The 19,761-nt window shown below is 45.3% G+C and overlaps 1 protein-coding gene across 1 annotated transcript in view; it reads left to right on the top strand.

The window, feature by feature from the left end:
- The first annotated feature begins 1,246 nt into the window (after positions 1–1,246).
- The window catches only part of LOC115645083 (carboxypeptidase M-like), a 41,025-nt gene continuing 22,510 nt past the window's right edge, over positions 1,247–19,761 (top strand). Inside the window, exons 1-2 of the mRNA XM_030549488.1 lie at positions 1,247–1,316; positions 3,582–3,679. Of these exons, the coding sequence (XP_030405348.1) occupies positions 1,247–1,316; positions 3,582–3,679 (168 nt within the window). The remainder of the gene's footprint in view (positions 1,317–3,581; positions 3,680–19,761) is intronic.

Below are 19,761 nucleotides of genomic sequence, written 5' to 3' on the forward strand. Positions count from 1 at the left end.
GAACTGAAGGGCCATTGGGTCGGCAGGGGTATATATCCGGCGCCATAACAATGCCACTTTAGGGGCCGACCCAGCCGACCCACCGAGTGTTGCTAGTATAAAAATCTTGCGACAAACATGCACACAGTGCGCGCACACCTAACTGGAATGGATATGAGCAACACATCTCGAAGAACAAGTTACCAAGTTGAGTAACCATTTTTTTCATACCCTTCACTAATCATGAAGAACCAAAATCTTCAGTCTTTATTCAAGCAAAAATTCAGTGAAGTTAATGATTTGGTGCTACTTCTCCAGAAGAGGCACTTGCCTTTTTCCTACTGAAACAGCCTAATGAATCTCTGTTTAAATACTGTCCTATTTCAAAGCGGAATTATTTAGATAAATTCAAAGTCCTTTGTATTTGGTAGTGGAAACACAAATGTTTAATTAAGAGCTATAAGAAAATACAGTATTGCCAATCCCAAATGCACAGAACTAAATCTGGCTTTAAAATCACAAGATTTTAAAACATGTGGGGTCTTATTTTGCCTTTTGTGCCTTTGGGTGTTCACATTTTCTAGATTCTTTACAATCATGAGTACTATAAACTTTAAAAAAAAACCTCATTCTAACATAATTGCACAACTCTAAGCACTGTAATTTTAAGAAAAACACCAAAAATCCCAAGAGTTTAACAATGTTTGGATTACAGTAGTTCCTATAGGCCTCTACCAGGTACTAGATGCTGTACAACAACTGTTAAAGAATAGTCCCTGCCTTGATGAGCTTGTTAATTTACGCTGTTCCCAGTCAAGAACTCCGTAATACCTTGACGCTGTGCACTCAAAGTATTATTTGGTCCCATGTGCACATGGCTGAATGCTTAGTCCTGTTATCTGGACTGCATGCTGCTCCGCACCAGGATTTCACCTTGGAATAAAAGTAGCACCTTTGCAGGAGATGATGTTTCCAGGCTTGAGACTTTCTACTACAGCAAGTTTGTCTTGTGTTTTGGGAGAGTGGATGTGCTTTAAAAGTTTAGTTATTTCATATTTTGGGTTTCTCCCTTGTGGAACCTGCCTGTGACCTTTTAACATAAACAGTTTCATTAATAACTTTTGTATGGAACAGAAGTGGATGTGTCAAAGCTATGTAAAGTTTATTTTGCATCCTATAGCAAATAATGATTTTCTAGATTTTAGGCTGAGTAATAACGGGTCAAGCCCTAGCTACATCAAAGACTAAATTTTGACTATGAACCACCATGAGGGCTGCGCTTCCCTGGAACAATGCAGATCACAAAGATGTGAGAGATGAGGAGAAGGCATTCTCTGGCAAGGGGATCCAGCTGTGAAACAGTCTTCCAGAGGTGATCTAGTGAGTCCAGAGTCTGCCCATCTTTAAGAAATGTTGCAAAACCTTCCTCTTTGCAAAAGCCTTCCATCATAAATGGTTCTGACAATCTAAACATCACTTTTATTTCCAACCCCCTACTAACTCCCCTTCTCTCTTTCCCCCAACAAAGATCCTGCCCCAAGCAGAGTTTGAGAAAAAGGGATATGTGCTGGAAACTCCATTAAGTCCACTAGGGACTTCACTATTGCTATAGATTTTACACAGAAGGCACTGAGATACTATAATTTATTGGTGGGCATGTGGCGGAGGGCTTCTGAGAACTTGACTAGAGTGAGAGGCAGCTCTAGCCAGTCTTGGTCACCTGCGCTGACCATCAGGAGTCAGTCTCAGAGCACTCTGCAAGTGCTATGATGGTGGGCAGCAGTATAAAACCCTCAGATAGATAATAGATTTGCATGCTGTTACTATCTCTTTTCTTTCTTATCAAGAATCATCAGATTCTGCTATTCTTCCTCACATTTTGTTACTTATTCTGAGGGTAGTTCCACTGACTTCAGTGGGACTACTTGTATGGTAAGGTATTATTGCTAACTGCGAGTAAGGGTGGCACATACTGGGCTTAAATAGATCTGGCTGAATGATACTAGCCAAATAAAAATTTTGGTGAATTCTAACTTGTTTTTTATTGCGCTGGGGAGGGTTTTTTTGGGGAGGAGTGAGAGGAGAGGAGAGTGGGGGAGATTGTATACTGAAATATTGCCAAAGCCTTTTTGTTTGCAAAGCAGTTTGGTATTAAGTGAATATCACCCATGGTTGGCTCAGAGTATTTGGTATTAGAACTCACAGACTGATCAGCCAAGTATTTAAAGTATGGAATAAACTTATTTGATTTCTTCAGACGAATCATGCAGACCAGTTTTGAAGATTCACAAATGTAAAATGGCTCTAATATGGTAAAACAGAAGCTCTACTAGTCACAAAAATATTTGTTGATCGAATATCTGAATGCAATCCACTTTGAAGAAGTCAGATTTAGGGCTAAATGTGTATGTGCATCAGAGTGGTCCATTACATGTGGTCTGCTTTTGGTTTAAAAAAAATTGACAAGCTTAAAAAAAGATTGGAAAAAGCAGGCCCACAGATCCACTAGGTAAGGCAGAAAGGTGACCAGATAGCAAGTATAAAAAATCGAGACGGAGTGGGGGGTAATAGGTGCTTATATAAGAAAAAGCCTCCAAAATCAGGACATCTGGTCACCCAATAAGGCAGTGTTTTCTGTTAGTATGTACCTTTATTTTTGCTGTAGTGCAATCCTTTGGGTGGAATTGCTACAGATTAGTAATGTTTCCATATATTATCCTTTTAAAAAGTAGGTATAGGCTTCCTGTTTTTCTTTAACATTTATAATTTTGGCATGCTGCTAATAAGAACAGACACCTACTAGGTCCATTTATTTACATGTACAAGACAAGTTTTGTCTCCATCCATTAGCTTATTTTACACAGAGTAATGAGTGCTTTGGTTGTGGGTAGTTCCAGGGTCTGCTAGGCAGAATATTAATTTCAGCAAATCTATTTTTCCCTTTAACTCTCCCCTTTCAATGAAAGATAAGATGGTAGCTTTGAATAGTGGCAGAGTATCTTACTTCACTTCCTAAATCTGATCACATTTTGGCAGCCAATTTAAATTTGATAATCAAGGGCCTAATCCTGCAATTTCCTCCCATGAGGAAAGGTGGCAAGACTAGTACCCAACAACAACAAAAACTATTGCTATAGATAATACATTATAGTTTAACTTTATTTTTATGACTCATTTCTTATCCCTGTTTACCTCAGAGAAACGTTGTTATAGTTATTCCAGTGTCTCCAGATGTCTCACCAACAATTCATTACTGTATTTTATTTTGCAAGTTGATGGTCCTACTTTACTTGGTGTTGAAATATTTTGCCTGTTCTTGAGGAAGCTGTTTTCGTTTGTTTTCCTGTTGCTTAGTAGCAGACTTGTGTGTTTGTGGTTCCCTCCCCCCCAGATGAATATCTTAGATAACTGTCTAGCTTGAAGACTGGAATATTATACAAAAATACTTCCGTACATTTTTAATTTGGGCTTTGAAGACAAAATACAGTTCTGAAGTTTATTTAAAAAAAAAACTACTATATTATGCTATACGGAGGGTAGGCTTGTAAAAAAAAGTTTTTCATTTGACACTTTAAATTTCTTTTCCCCTTCCCCTCTTAAAGGTAGAGACCTGTGGGTTCTTGTTCTGGGAAGGTTTCCAACCCAACATACCATTGGCATACCAGAATTCAAGTATATTGCTAATATGCATGGGGATGAGGTACGTCTACAATTTCAATTTTTGCAATGTAATCTGTAGCAAAACATTTACCAGGGATCTTAAAAGGAATTTTGCTTATGCTCATATTACTAATTATTGGGGTTTACTGTACCCCTCCAGTTTCTCCCAAATTCTAAAAGGTGACCTACAAAGGACTTGAAATGGGCTTATGCTCTTTGTGCCTATTTGAAAAAACCTGAAATGTTTACATTTTATTTGTTTTTCTTCAATCTAAGAAATCTCAAGTCTGATCTTTCCTGGGTTTGGTGGAGGATCTCTGGAAGGTCTCAGGTGTTTGTGTGAGCTCTTAAGTTAATTGATGGAATGTGTATTAATTTTTAACAAGAAGACTTCCTTTCTCCAAAATTTGTCAACAAAACTTCCAAAAAAGCTTTTAAACAGTCAGATTAAAAATCTTTCCCTTTTAATAGCACAACTTTCCCTCCCTTGGATCTGTGATACTGCCATTTTCATTAGTTCGCCTGTCTTTTTCCACCCCAGAGAAGACCTGAATTTCTAATGTAAATAAGCATTTATTTTTTGAGGAAAAACAAATCATTTAGGCTTCCTTCATATATCAAAAAGAGAACAAGCATTCTCTTTTCTCCATTACAGATCACCTCTAAGGTCCACTAGAGAGAAAGCACATTAAACATTCAATGTATGGTATATGGACCTCATGCAGAATGTCCACAGAAGCTAAATGTAAGGTTGCAGAGTTCAGCACTTTACACAGAGCACATTAGACTTCCTCTTGCGTCAGTTGATACCTGTTTGAGATGGCAGACATGGAGTAAACTTTACATGTCCCCTTTCTGGATAATGCCCTGACACTCTAGCATAACTTGGAATGAGTCTCAAATGTAAGAGCCTTTCTAGGAAAGTACTACAGCCTTATCAGTAATATTAAGTACAACCCAGTGAGTCCAAAAATGAGTGATAATTGCCTTATCTAGTGCCAGCTGGCTTACTTTTGAAGACAGACTCTGCATTGGTACCCATCACTAAAATGCCTCACCTAATGTGGCTGATAACAGTTTATGAATACAAAACAGAAACTTGCAGACATCAGGGCATTGTAGAAGAATGTCTTTATTGAAGATACATTGGCTACTACTCATGCATCCGACGAAGTGGGTATTCACCTACGAAAGCTCATGCTCCAATATGTCTGTTAGTCTATAAGGTGCCACAGGACTCTTTGCTGCTTTGGCTACTACTGTAATCCCATTGTACAATATCCACTGTACCTGTGAGCACAGATTTCATTTTTTCACTTTTCTGATTTCTCCTTTCTTCAAATATTTCATCTATATCTTACTCAAGTCCCTTTTTAAAACAAAAGCTATAGCTACATTTAATAGGCATGTAAAAGATGCCTTAAATTTTACCTCAAAATCGACTACATCTGACTGATGTAGACTCCCAATCTGAGAGGGAGTTCTTGGCAATAATTCTGTAGGATAGCAGCAAAATTCCATGTTATACATTCTTGAAATCTAGAAAGAAATATAGATTATATAGCACAGGCTTTCTACTCCTAAAGAATAGCACAAACTATGCTAGAACAATATTGTGGATTAATTTATTGTAGCGCCAGGTGACCTCATCACGGACCAGGCCCCATTGTGCTAGGTGCCATACAAACAGAGAACAAAAACAGTCAATGCCCCCAAACGCTTACGGAGGTAATTACAACACTGACCTATGACAAATGTCCCCTAATTAAACTAGTTTCTTGCATTGTTTGTTAGAATGCACAGACTTTGTTCTTTGGGCACTGGGTAGCTATGCTCAATGCATTGCTCAGAATCTCACTATGTGCATTTGACTGAGTAGACAGAGATAAACAGTGATACTAAGACAGGCTTGTTTGTGGGGGAGTAGTCCTTGACCTGCACAGTTCATTAGCTCAGTTGCCCATCAGCTCCTTCTAACAACCAGTTTCAATCAAATCCTCAAGACGCTGTAACAGCACTCTGGTGCATGTGTAAAAAACAATTGGGAAGCTGGAAGAGATCCTGGAAACAGGGCTGTTCCTGCTTTCCAGGGACACATAATCACCTTTAGGTCCATGTTCTGTGTACGGAATTAACATGTGTAAAGTTGACATTTAGTTTTCCTCTCTGGCCATAAACAGATTTTATAGTACAGGAAGCTAAGTCCTATACAGCAAAACATCAGGGACTTTGAATGTTCATTCACATAATCTAAAATTCTGCTGAGCTGGTCCCCTGGTGCAGTATTCAACCTCCCCTTTAATGTATAAAGCCAATAAGTGTTGTGTTACGTGTACAGCATGCATTGACTTGATTTATTTAGGCTAGCAACTATTACAATGAAGCTGTATGTTCATCATTTGCCCGCTGTATAGCATACCTGGTATGTATTGTATATCCCCCTGAGGAGCCAGTTGTCAACAACAAAGAGTTTTAGAAGGACAGTGTTCAGACAGGTAAAGCTAAAATTGGACCTACTTATTTTGTTTGGAATGTTGGGTATTACAGTGGAGACCCTGCTCATAAGAATGATCTGTGATGTGTTTGAGTTGTGTGCAGTCCATGCATATCTGCAGCTGGAAGAAAAACACAACATGCTGTGGTTTTGGAAGGTTGCCAACAGAGGAGTTGACATTTTAATGTTGTGGCCTCTGTTTTGGAGAGCAGATAGATTTGTTTATTTTTCAGAATCAGAACATTAAAGTTATTTTTAGAATAGGTTAAATTATTTTAATAGAGACATAACCAAGTCATGCTAATAGTTTGTTTTATACTCTCCACTCTGGTGTGTCTAGAGACCAGAACAAATTTTCATTCTATTTGGTATAGCTCCGTGTCCCTGGGCCTGAATGGAGCTCAGATCAACAATGTTAAAGTTATTGTTTTTTTATCACTGTCAGCTCAGGTCAGATTAGAACTGATCAGAACATTTTTGATTAAATGAAGTTCTGACAAAATATACTGTTTAAAAGCCAAAAGGTTGTGTGGAGATTGGTCTGTTTCTATGAAGTTTTCATCAGGAAGTTAAGTAAGAGGGCTGGTCTACACTACAGGGGAAAATCGATCTCAGATACGCAACTTCAGCTACATGAATAACGTAGCTGAAGTCGAAGTATCTAAGATCGAATTACCGTCCTCACGGCACAGGATCGATGTCCGCGGCTCCCCATGTCGACTCCGCAACTCCGTTGGGGTTGGTGGAGTTCGGGAATCGATATAAGCGCATTCGGGGATCGATATGAGTCACGATATATCGATCCCCGAGCAATCGATTGCTACCCGCCGATACGGCAGGTAGTGAAGACGTAGCCAGAGACTCATTCTCTGGTTGGTGATAGGGTATTGGCCTGGGATGTAGGAGGCCCAGATTCAAGGTCCTGCTTTGCCTGATCCAGAGTGATCTGGAATGAAAAGTGCATTGAAAAGCAGGGACTGGAACACGAGTCTCTCCCACCTTTGAAAAGATTTGTTTTTGTTGCAATGCAGAATAAAAACAAATTTTGAAACCTCAACCATTGCTGTGCAGTGGAATTGCTGTTCTCCAGCCAGCTGTAATGATGTAAGCCCCATTTGCACAACTAAACTAGAGATCCCAGTTACACCGCGGTATGCAGCTTCCCCCATAGTTTCATTAAAACTTCTAAGTATTACCTACTTGGACATTTCTATCCCATTCACCAGTTAATCTGAACAGTTGGCTCCCCTAACTTTGTTACAGCTATCAAGTTGTCTGGGCCTCAGAAGAAAGCTCCCACTGCCCTATTATCTTATTACAACTCACAATAGTTTTTCCTTTAATTACAGCTATCTTATCTTTTTTCTGTTGCAAGAAACTGGGCCCATGATCAGTGTTGAACTAGCCTAAGTGAAAGAATGTATCTATAATGTTGGCTTCTTGTGACATCACAAAACATTAACCTCCATGTAATGAAAAGAATTATTATTGAAGAAAGGCTTCTAGGTAGGAAGTAGATAATCTGGTGGATAAATGGGTTGCATTTTGGTTGTTTGTGTTCAAATATCAAGTATTATTGAGGTAAAAGACCTGCCAAAGCAAATCTTTCCGTTTAGCTGCCTCTGCAGTTCCTGTGTTTTGTGTCCCAAGATTTTCTTTTAGACAAGTGTCTTCTTTATATATTTGGATGTTTCCCAGGGATTTTAAGAAGCCTCCTAACTCTAGACAATAGAAATAAGTGAAAATCACATCTAGATCTTCAAAATTCCCAGGAAGAGTCTGGCTAAAGGTGACCTGCTGAGCACCAGGAAAAAACAAAACCCCAAGAAACTGCTTCAAGGAACCGTATGAAAACTGACTAGCAGATTGTCTCTGCTGTGCACCATGGCATGAAAAAAAGAAAAAAGTGGAAGATGCTGAGAAAAGAGCTTGCAAAGGATGTGTTTGATTATAGAGTGGACTGTTCTCTTTTCTGCTAGATTCCTGTCTTTCAACTCTAGCCTAAGTTAAATAACTTGGATGTGATGTGTTTTGCCAATAAGCAGCATAACACACACGTGTTTATACTGTAACTAAAAAACAAGGTCAGTAGCACTATGATTGTTTTTGTCTTTGGAAATCTCTGAAGTCCATTCACCAGAACATGACATTTTTAAAAAGGCAAAGGATTAACATTCTTCCACAACATACATAGTGCTTTAAACCAATCTCAAGTTACTTCCCCACTCCTTTCCTCCTCTCACCCCAGCTCCCTCTATTCTTCTTCTAAACCATATCTTAAGATAACTAGAGACTGTGGGGGATAGAACTGGTCTAATTGGTAACACCTAGTGCACTTACTAGCTCTGAAACAGGCTTTGACATTTCATTCAGTGGCAAAAGGGAGGAAGACACCGCATGCTCATGATATTCAGTAGTTCTCCTGTTTTGTTACAAGTGCCAAATATCAACAGGTTGGCACAGATACAGCTGGGTACCATCCAATAAGGAAATGTATTTGTACAAATACAAGTTTTAAACCGGCTCTAGCTCATTCAAGTATAAACTCAGCAAACCAAGTGGAGTATACCTGGAGCATTTAGTGCTTGGTATTGTAGTTCAGGGCAACTGCACATGTATTCCTCCTCTGTGGTACACCAAGCACACCCACTCTAGGTTCCTGGTTCTTCAGCCATTACCTCTGTTGAGTGAAGACACAAGTCTCTCTCCTTCCGGACTGGGTTTTTTCCCCCGGAAACAGCGCAGGTCCCTGCGTACACTGATATTCCCAGCAAGCTAGACTGCCTAAACAGGCTAAAGTCTGCACTTTATTTTCTCCGTAAAGGCTAAGGTAGCGTCATTGCCAGCAGTTATGAGTACCACACAGCTCTCTGTAAGCAAGCACATTTATTCTTAAGGTAAAAGCACTACAGAGAAAACAAATCATAAACATTTCTAGATGCAGGCTAAAAGCTTACCAGAAATCACCCATCAGTCTTGTTGGCTGTTTCTTTGTCTGTCGGTCTCTGGAGAATCCAGTTTGAATTAGTTACTCTTTACCCATGTTCTTCAGCCAAGGGGGAACATCTTGTTTGGCTAACATTAGGAAGTCCACCAGGTCCTGGGCAATACTCTTATCTCCCTCAGAGAAATATGAAGTTTACCACAGCCTGAGTCCTCCTTTCTGTAGGTAGCCCGTATGTTGCACATAACCCTCCATATTCAGGAGTGGCAGGTTTGTATAATTTTTGGTGGTGCCCAGAATAGGTCCAAGTCTTGCCCCCCTCCAGCTGCCTAAGGCTCTGGGAGGGAGTTTGGGTGTGGGAGAGGGAGGGTTCGGGCTCTGGGAGGGAGTTTGGGTGTGGGCTCTGGGTTGGGGCAGGGGGTTGGGGTGCCAGAGTAGGTGTGGGCTCTGGGCTGGGCCAGGGGATTGGGGTGCAAGAGGAGGTGCGGGGGCAGGCTCTGGGAGAAAGTTTGGGTGCAGTGCTTACCGCACCCCCCTCTGGCAGCAGCTGCAGACAGTGGGGCCAGACGGGTCTCCGCGCATCGCTGCTTGGGCCACTGCAGCTCCCATTGGCCGCAGTTGGCAGAACTGGCACTTGGGGCAGGGGCAGTGCATGGAAATGCCCACTCCCCCCCGCCAGGGGCCGCAGGGACATGCTGGCTGCTCCCGGAAGTGGAGTGGCGGGCAGGAAGCCACCTTAGCTCTGCTGCGCTGTCAGTAGTGGCGGCGGGGGCCCGGGGCCCTTTTAAATTTCCCAAGGGTGGCAGGCTGGAAGGGACGCTCTGGGGGAGGTACATGGGGGCAGCATGTAGGGCCGGGGGAGAGACCTGGTCCCGAACTTTGGTGGAACCAGTCCGCCATGCTCTCGTATTGGTGGAGCACGGGCACCACAGGCCCATACAACTCGTTGCCCTGTCCATATTCAGTGGCATGTCATAATTTACCACATGCGAGGCATTCAGATCAACAAATCTGGGATTTCCCAAGAAATAAACTCTTTTACTGTGGCCTCCAGATCTGGAGAGGAGTCCTTCTGGATGCATCTGCATGTACATCCTTCAGAGTTAAAGATCTCTCTATCCAGGTTCAGATCCCTTCCAGGTTTTCCAAAGACCAGGGACTGTATTGTTTTGCCCACTGCTTTCAATATCTGGCTTAGCAACTGTTCTTTCCATACCCACACTATTGTGTGGACAACATTCAGCATGTTAGGACTATTTTTAGCTTCCTTTTTCCTCTGAGAAGAGCTCTTCTTTTTAGTATAGTTCTTTGATTTTCTGGTTTTGGCCTTGCTCTGCTGCCTCATCAAGATCCTAGGGTTTTAGAGCCATAGTCTGGCAGCTCTCTGCTTCAGCAGGCAGATATATGTCCTTTTCCAAATCATCTTCCTTCTGCAGTGGCCTTGGTCCACACAACTCCAACTCTTTCTCCTTAGCCGAGTTGGACTTTGATCCTGGCTGGACCTTGAGCAGGTTCTGGAGCTTAGTAAGTTCCTTTTGCAGCAGAAAGCACTGCTGTTCCCCTATCTCCTTCTCCACTGTGAGGCAGGTCAGTTTTACTCCTGTTTTACTGCTTGCCCTACAATCCTGTCCCATAAAGAGCAGATATCTTCCAGCTTCTGCCGGTATTGCGTGACCTGTGTCCATAATTCCAGGATTTCAGCCTGGTTCCGATCAGCAGTAGCAGCTTTCTCTTCTAGCTTGCCCCAGTCCCTTATTGTAGAGGTTTGCTCTGTAGATGAGGGGGCAACTGCCATTTTTGCTGCCTCTGTTGTGCATGGGATCTTAGTGTTCATGCCGCAGAACACCTGCTTCTTTATTAGACTGCTACCTGCTCCTTTTGGGGGGTCTTTCTGCATGTCTAGCTCATCAGCTAATGCACTGGTATCCACAGAAGCCTCCTGGTACTCTCTTTCTTTCCATGCTCAGCGTCTTATCATGGGTTTCCAGACATGCCTCTTTGCATCGGACCTGCACATCTATAGAGGCGGGAACTATTTCTTTGGTCTAAGTCTCTAGATCGGGGGAGGGCAATGATTTTCGCAGGGGGCCCACTCCACAAATTTTGGTAAGTCGTCACAGACTGCACATTTCCTATGAATGAAATTACCTCACCATCTATTGTAAAAAGACCCCCGTTATATTGTTTACACAAAGTAATTACACTTAATAACAATTAACTGAATATGTGATTATCCAAAACTTATCTTAGAAGGCAATTTATATTGCAAACTGTTTTGTGAACACTTGTAAAATTTGTAATAACAATAACACTAAGCTTTTACTTACAACTTATGTTCATTATTAAAATTAAGTGTAAAAGAAGAAATTAAACAGTGTGAAAAAGAAAGTCTCTGGGCATTAACAAGGGAGGTTGTCAGATGTCATTTCTGTTGTTGCAATGCGGAGCACTGCTGCAAGGTGGTCATAATTGATCCAAGATCTGTTCTTTGATTTATTGAATTTCATCACAGAAAATGTCTGCTCGGAGACACAAATTGATCCGAACAGTATAAACATCTTTTGGGCATGAGCCTTGATCTTCAGAAAGTTCTGTTCATTGAGAGATGTGTAAAACCTCGGAAGTGACACTAGTTAAGTTGCTCCGCAAGCAATGCATCACACTGCAAGTCAATAAGCTCAAGTTGGAGGTCACTTGGTGTGTTGTCCACAGACCATATTACATGTGAAAGGGGAGGAGATCAAAGCCATGTCATTTTCTATCATTCTAAAATCCTCAAAGTGGCAAGAAAATTCAGCATGCATATCAGTAACAAATTATTTCCAGGTTCTGGTCAGATATTGTAATCTGTTGCAAAGTGGGGAAGTGTGTGAACTGCTTGTTTCTTCTTTGAGTGCTTGCTCATATCAATTCCAATTAGGTGTGCGCACGCCGCGTGCACGTTCATCGGAAGACTTTTACCCTAGCAACACTCGGTGGGTCAGCTGGGTCGCCCCCTGGAGTGGCGCCATTATGGTGCCGGATATATAACCCTGCCTACCCAACGACCCTTCAGTTCCTTCTTAGCGCCCGTGACGGTCGTTGGAACTGTGGAGCGCGGCTTTGCTGATCTCCACGTCCCTAGCTACTTGTAGTTCTTTGCTGTTTATTGTGTGTATAGTTTGAGTTCTTGTAGTTATAGTTAGTGTTATTTGTTATATTTATAGTTAGTGTATATAGTTTAAGGGGGGATTGGAGATTAGCCCCTTTCCTCCACCCCGGTACGGGCCCATGCCCAAGGCACCGGGATTCAAACCGTGGTCGGCATGCCAAAAGCCGATGCCAACAGGGGATCCCCGTGACTTTTGCCTCAAGTGCCTTGGGGAATCCCACCTTACCGATAAGTGCCGCATCTGCAAGTCGTTTAAACCAAGGACGAAGAAGGAGCGGGACTTTCAATTGAAACAGCTCCTCATGGAGCCGGCACTTAATCCTGCAGTGTCTGTACCGAGCGCCCAACAGACTGCTTCTGTAAGGAGCGCCCCTTCGGCCCCAGACCGCTCCGGTACTGAGAAGGTGCCCCGACACCGACCCTTACCGGTACCGACATCTGTTTGGCACTGCTCCCTGTCCCCGAGACCCAGGGAGAAACATAGCACTCCAGCTGCTTCAGCTCCACAGAAGGAGCGCTCTTCGAAGACGGTTCGTCCAGCACCGACATCTGCCATGGCACCGTCGACTGTGGCACCGCCGATTGCGGCTCCACCGAGCGCGGCACCATCGATTCCGGTCCCACAAGGGCCATTGAGTCTGATGCCTGACAGCTCCCTGGCTCATGCTGTGATTGAGCTTGCCCTCTCTTCTACACCAGAGACCTTCTGCACGGTAAGAGAGCTCATCACCATGATGGAGCCGACACGGTCTCAACCCCACGCACCGCCAGTGCGGGTCATACAATCCATCAGGAAACTGGCCCAAGTAAGGCCACCTTCCGTTGGTCCAACAGAGAGACGTCGTTCAAGATCACGGTCTCACAGACACTCTCGATCATGCCGTTCCTGCTCCCGGCGCCACTTGCAGTCTCAGCACCGCTCTCCATCGCAGTACTGGTCGCACTCGCGGCACCATTCGACATCTCGTTCGCCAGCAAGATATTTCCGGTACCGATCCGACTCACGGCACTGCTCTCGGCACCGTGTATCCTGCAGTCGCTCCAGACGAAGGGACTCGAGATCCCGGTCGACCTCCAGGCACCGCTACGGTAGAAGGTCCCGGTCTCGTTCATGGTACCGTTATAGCTCCTGGTACCACTCCCCAGTACCACCCCGGGATCGAGCATCCAGAACAGTGGTTCCCTCCCAGGGCCTATTGGCACCGCCGTGGCCATCGAGACACACATTGGTGTCATCACAGGCTGGTAGCGCATCCTTTCCTCAGGAGTGTGACTGTGACGTCCCCAGCCATATATTTCCAGAGAGCCAGAGCCACGAGCAAGGGCCTCATCACTGGTCCTTCCGGACACCGTGGGCATACCACCAAGCCCAAGGTGCTCCATCAGTGGCTCCATGATCGGCCCCGTCAGAACACCGGGTACCACAGGCGACAGTAAGTCGCCTCCCCCCACGGGCACGGATGAGGCTCTGATACCATCTGCAGACACACAGGTTCCAGCTGACGCAGATGACGCTCCTCAAGTACAGGAGCCTCCACAGGACCTCCTGGTCCTGGGTCTCTCCTCCTCTCCTCCTCACCTGACGAGGCGGTGGCGGGAACACCCTCCTCAGACCGTCCACTAATTGATCTCAGGGCCCATCAAGACCTTTTGAGACGAGTGGCTCAGAATATGAACTTACAGGTGGAGGAGGTCCCTGAAATAGAGGACCCTGTCATGGACATCCTATTGGCTGATGCACCTACTAGAGTGGCACTTCCGTTTATCTGTACCATACAGGCTAATGCGGACACCATTTGGCAATCCCCAGCCTCGATTCCACCTACAGCAAGGGTACTAGAGAGAAAATATATGGTCCCCTCAAAGGGGTATGAATATCTCTACATTCACCCACCTCCTTGCTCTTTAGTGGTGCAATCGGTGAACGAGAGGGATCGTCATGGCCAGCAAGCCCCGGCTCCTAAGTCATAGGAGGCTAGACGCATGGACCTCCTAGGCCGCAAAATATACTCGGCGGGGGCCTTCAACTTAGGGTGGCAAACCAACAAGCCCTCCTAAGTCAATATATCTTTAACACGTGGGTGTCCTTGGGGAAGTTTACGGAGCTTCTTCCCCAGGAGTCCCATCAAGAATTTACGGCCCTACTTGAGGAAGGTAAAAAGGTAGCAAGAACCTCCCTCCAGGCCTCTCTGGATGCAGCTGACTCTGCAGCCAGAACTCTGGTATCAGGAGTGACGACGAGGCGTGTCTCCTGGCTCCAGGTAACAGGCCTTCCCCCGAATTACAAGAAACTATTCAGGATTTGCCCTTCGAAGGCCAGGGCCTGTTCTCAGATAAGACTGACCCCAGATTGCAAAGTCTGAAGGACAATTGCGTTATAATGTGCTTGCTGGGTATGCACACACCAGTGACCCAACGCAGGACCTTCCGGCCCCAGCCACACCGCCCTTACGCCCTGCCTAGGCCACGTCAGGACTTTAGCAGAAGGCGTGATACAGGGAATCGTTGGAGACAGTCTGGCCCTCAAGGAAGTCAAAATCAGGCGCCCCCTAAACCACCAGCAGGGCCCAAGCAGAACTTTTGATGGGATGCCCGAGGGCGACCCACCAGTTGCTCTACCGGATCCTTCTCCTCCCTTTTTCAACCGCCTCTCCCAATTCCTCCCTGCCTGGTCCCAGCTAACTTCAGATCGTTGAGTCCTGCACACCGTGGAAGTGGGATACCACCTCCAGTTTGTTTCAGCCCCGCCTTCCCAACCTCCCTCCCCGTCCCTCTTCAGGAACCCTTCTCATGAGCAATTCCTCTTACAAGAGGTCCAGTCACTCCTAGCTTTTGGAGCCATACAGGAGGTGCCAAAAGACATGAGGGGCAAGGGGTTTTATTCTCGCTACTTCCTAATCCTCAAGGCAAAGGGAGGTCTACGACCGATCCTAGACCTGCGAGAACTCAACAAGTTCATGATAAAGCTGAAGTTCCACATGATAACCCTGGGGACCATTATCCTGTCCCTGGATCCGGGAGACCGGTATGCCGCCCTCGATATGAAGGATGCATATTTCCACATCACAATTTACCCACCACACAGACGGTACCTCCGTTTTGTGGTCAACTATCAACACTTTCAGGTCACTGTACTTCCGTTTGGCCTTTCTACGGCTCCGCATGTGTTCACAAAATGCATGGCTGTAGTCGCTGCCTCCCTCTGGCATCATCGGGTACACGTCTACCCGTATCTCGACGATTGGCTCATTTGAGGGACTTCCCAGTTACAAGTGTCGCAGCACCTGTGCATCATCAAAGAGCTCTTTGGGAGCCTAGGCCTGATGAACAACACAGAGAAGTCTACTCTGACACCCATGCAGAGAATAGACTTCATCGGAGCGGTTCTGGACTCCAATCTGGCCAGAGCCTGCCTCCCGCAGTCGCGTTTTCAAGCAATAGCTTCAATTATTCGAGGTCTTCAAACCTTCCCGACAACGGCTATGCGCACTTGCCTCAGCCTAGTAGGTCACATGGCCTCCTGCACCTTCGTGACCAAGCACATGAAGCTACACCTCCATCCCTTTCAAACCTGGCTTGCTTCAATATACCAACCACACAGAGACAGCCTGGACTCGGTGCTCACTATTCCCTGGAAGTTTTTGGGCTCCCTAACCTGGCGGCTAAACTCCACTCTAGTCTGTGGAGGGATGCTATTCCACCCACCGCAACCCTCGATGGCCCTAATCACGGACGCATCATCTCTACGTTGGGGTGCCCACCTCGAGGGCCTCTGCATTCAAGGCCTCAGGTCGCCTCAAGAGCTGGCCTTACACATCAATGTGCGGGAGCTGAGAGCGGTCCGTCTAGCATGCCAGGTGTGGAGACCTTCTCCAAGGCCGTAATGTATCAGTGTTCATGGACAACACAATGGCCATGTTTTATATAAACAAGCAGGGCGGAGCACGCTCCTCCCTCCTTTGTCAAGAAGCCTTCCACCTCTGGGACTTTTGCATAGCCCACTCGATCGATTTGGTAGCGTCTTTTCTCCCAGGAATCCAGAACACTCTGGCGGATCACCTCAGAAGATTCTTCCTGTCTCACAAGTGGTCAGTTCATCCGGACGTCATCCATTCTGTTTTCCGGAGATGGGGGTTTCCCCACATCCTCTTTGGCTCCTGAGAGAACAGGAAATGCCAGGTGTTCTGCTCCTTCCAGGGACGCTCCCTGGGCTCCGTCTCAGACACATTCCTGATCCCGTGGAAGAGGCACCTGCTCTATGCCTTCCCACTATTTCCGCTCGTCCACAGAGTCCTACTCAAGCTCCGCAGGGACAGTGCCCACCTGATCCTGATTGCTCCAGCGTGGCCGAGGCAGCACTGGTACACCATGTTGTTCGACCTCTCAATGGCAGACCCGATTCCCCTGCCACTCTGACCGGATCTCATAACACAGGACTTTGGCAGGCTTCACCATCCAGACCTGCAGTCTCTTCATCTCACAGCATGGTTGCTGCATGGTTGAGCCAGTCTGAGTTGCGTTGCTTTGCCCCCGTCCAACATGTGCTCTTGGGCAGTAGGAAGCCTTCCACTAGGATGACATATCTGGCCAAGTGGAAGCATTTCTCCTGCTGGTGTGCTCAGTGTAGCTCATTCCCCGGGCAGGTGTCTGTTCCTACTGTCCTGGACTACCTCTGGTCCCTGAAAGAACAGGGCCTAGCAGTCTCTCCCATAAAGGTGCATCTGGCAGCCATCTCCGCCTTCCATCCAGGGGAAAATGGCCAATCAATCTTCTCTCACTCCGTAGTTTCAAGGTTCTTCAAGGGATTGGAAAGTTCATACCCTCAAGTCAGACTCTGGACCCCTACCTGGGATCTCAACCTGGTGCTAGCCAAGCTTATGGGTGCTCCTTTCGAACCACTGGCCACCTGCTCGCTGCTGTACCTTTCCTGGAAGACAGCCTTCCTCGTCGCTATTACTTCAGCAAGACGAGTATCTGAGCTTCAGGCCTTGACAGCGGACCCCCCGTGTATGGTATTCCATAAGGACAAGGTACAGCTGCGACCACACCCCTCCTTACTCCCTAAAGTGGTGTCCGCCTTTCATGTCAATCAAAATATCTTCCTCCCAGTCTTTTTCCCGAAGCCGCACCCATCGCTTCGAGAACAACAGCTGCACACCCGAGACATTCGCAGGGCTCTCGCCTTTTATATCGAGAGAACAAAACCTTTCCGAAGGTCACCTCAGCTCTTTGTAACTGTGGCAGACTGGATGAAAGGCCTACCAGTCTCATCCGAATGAATTTCATCTTGAGTAACATCCTGCATCCGTACATGCTATGGTTTGGCTCATGTTCTGGCTAGCCACCTCACCGACCATTCCACTCGGGCTCAAGCTTCATCTGCAGCCTTCCTGGCCCATGTTACTATCCAGGAAATATGTCGAGCAGCTACCTGATTCACACCTTTCCCTCACATTACGCATTAGTTCAACGGTCCAGAGATGATGCAGCATTTGGCTCAGCAGTTTTGCATTCTGCAGCATCTCACTCCAACCCCACCGCCTAGGTAAGGCTTGGGAATCACCTAATTGGAATCGATATGAGCAAGCGGTCGAAGAAGAAAAGACGGTTACTCATCTTTGTAACTGTTGTTCTTCCAGACTTGTTGCTCATATCCATTCCAAACCCGCCCTCCTTCCCCTCTGTTGGAGTAGGCTGGCAAGAACGACTGAAGGGCCATTGGGTCGGCAGGGGTATATATCCGGTGCCATAACGGCGCCACTCCAGGAGGTGACCCAGCTGACCCACCGAGTGTTGTTAGGGTAAAAATCTTCCGACGAAAGTGCACGTGGTGCGCGCACACCTAATTGGAATGAATATGAGCAACACATCTCGAAGAACAACAGTTACAAAGGTGAGTAACCATCTTTTCCAATCTGATGGGAACAGGAGCAACTTTGTCATGAAAGACTTGACAAGGGAATACATGTCATGAACAAAAATCCCCCTACCTTAAAGTTTCTAGTTCAGTTTGTTCATGTCACCCATAACATCAGTGGCAAATGCGAAATCAGAGAGCCAGTTCACATCGTTCAGTTGAAGGAAATCCACATCTTGGCCTTTCGTTTTCAAAAACAAATCAATCTCTGCTCTCAGACTCCACACTCTTTTCAGAACTTCCCCCAACCTAAGCCATCTAACATTTGTATGGTACTGAAGATCCCTGAGCTCTGACTCGGACTCTTCTAGCAGAGAGACAAATTGCCTGTGGTTTAATGTTCATGCTCCAATAAAGTTGACCAATTTTGTAACTGTATCCATGACCTTGCTTAATTTTAGAACACTTTTACAGAGGACCTCTTGGTGAATAATACAATGTAGAAAAATTATTTTCTGCTCTGAGTTTATTTTTGTCACTTGGTCTTGTATTCTTTTCAACAATTCAACATTTTTGCCTGTCAGACTAGGGCTTCCATCAGTGGTCACACACCAATGTCTTCCGCTCCAATCCCAATTTTGAGACACTGTTATTTACTGCCTCCAGTAGATCTTTTCCAGTGGTCATATTTTTCATTGACTGCATCGATGCCAGTTCTTCTGTGAGTCCAAAATTTGCAGTAATACCTTGAATGAAAATCAACAACTGGGCTGTGTCTCTAATGTCATAACTTTTGTTGAGTGCTGGTGCGAAGTATGAGAAATCATTTACCTTGGTTTTTCAACTGTTGGTCCAGGTTCTCAGAGTTTTCTTCTATACGTCTCACCACTGTTCACCTTGACAATGAAATGTTTTTGAAGTGCTTTTTCTTGTCTGGGCACAATATCGCAGCAGAGTCAACCAAACATTCCTTGATAAATTCTCCCTCGGAGAATAGTTTGCTGTTTTTGGAGATTGTGTGCAATCATGTAGCTCATTCTTCTAATTCCATCTTGTGCTGTGGACAGTTTTGTGAAAAAACTTTGCTCTTTTGCATTCGAGTAACCATCTAATGCGCTTTTCTTTCTCTTCGGCAGACATGTTCTTATATGTAGATGCATGTTTGCTCTCAAAATGCCGGTTTTAAGTTGTAGTCTTTGAATAGTGCCACACTTTCTTTGCAATGTAAGCACACAGCTTTCCCTGCCACATCAGTAAAAAAGTATTTTGAAGTCCACTCTTTGTTAAATACTCAGCATTCAGCATCTACTTTCCTCTTCTTCGATAAACTTATTTTTAAATTCTACTCCTACACTTCAGAGCCATGTAATAAAATAATTTGCACAAAAACTGAGGGCTATTAAGTACTGTCGATTTTGTGAAATAGGGGGTAGGGGAATGTGACAAAGTGCATTTACCTTCTTCTCTTTTTTGGCTTTCATCCTGCTATGAGCTCTGTGAGCAGAGGTGAAAGTAAGCTGGTCTGGTACAGCGTACCACTAAGAAAGTGGGCACCGGTACACAGTCGTCTGTACTGGCAGGGCCACTGATGGGATTTGGGGTGCCAGGAGCGTCTGCCCATGGCCCTTTAAATCACCACCTGAGCACCGGGCCGGGCAGCACTGAAGGGCTGGCTG

Source organism: Gopherus evgoodei, chromosome 1 (genome assembly GCF_007399415.2).
Source record: "Gopherus evgoodei ecotype Sinaloan lineage chromosome 1, rGopEvg1_v1.p, whole genome shotgun sequence".
NCBI lineage: Eukaryota > Metazoa > Chordata > Testudines > Testudinidae > Gopherus > Gopherus evgoodei.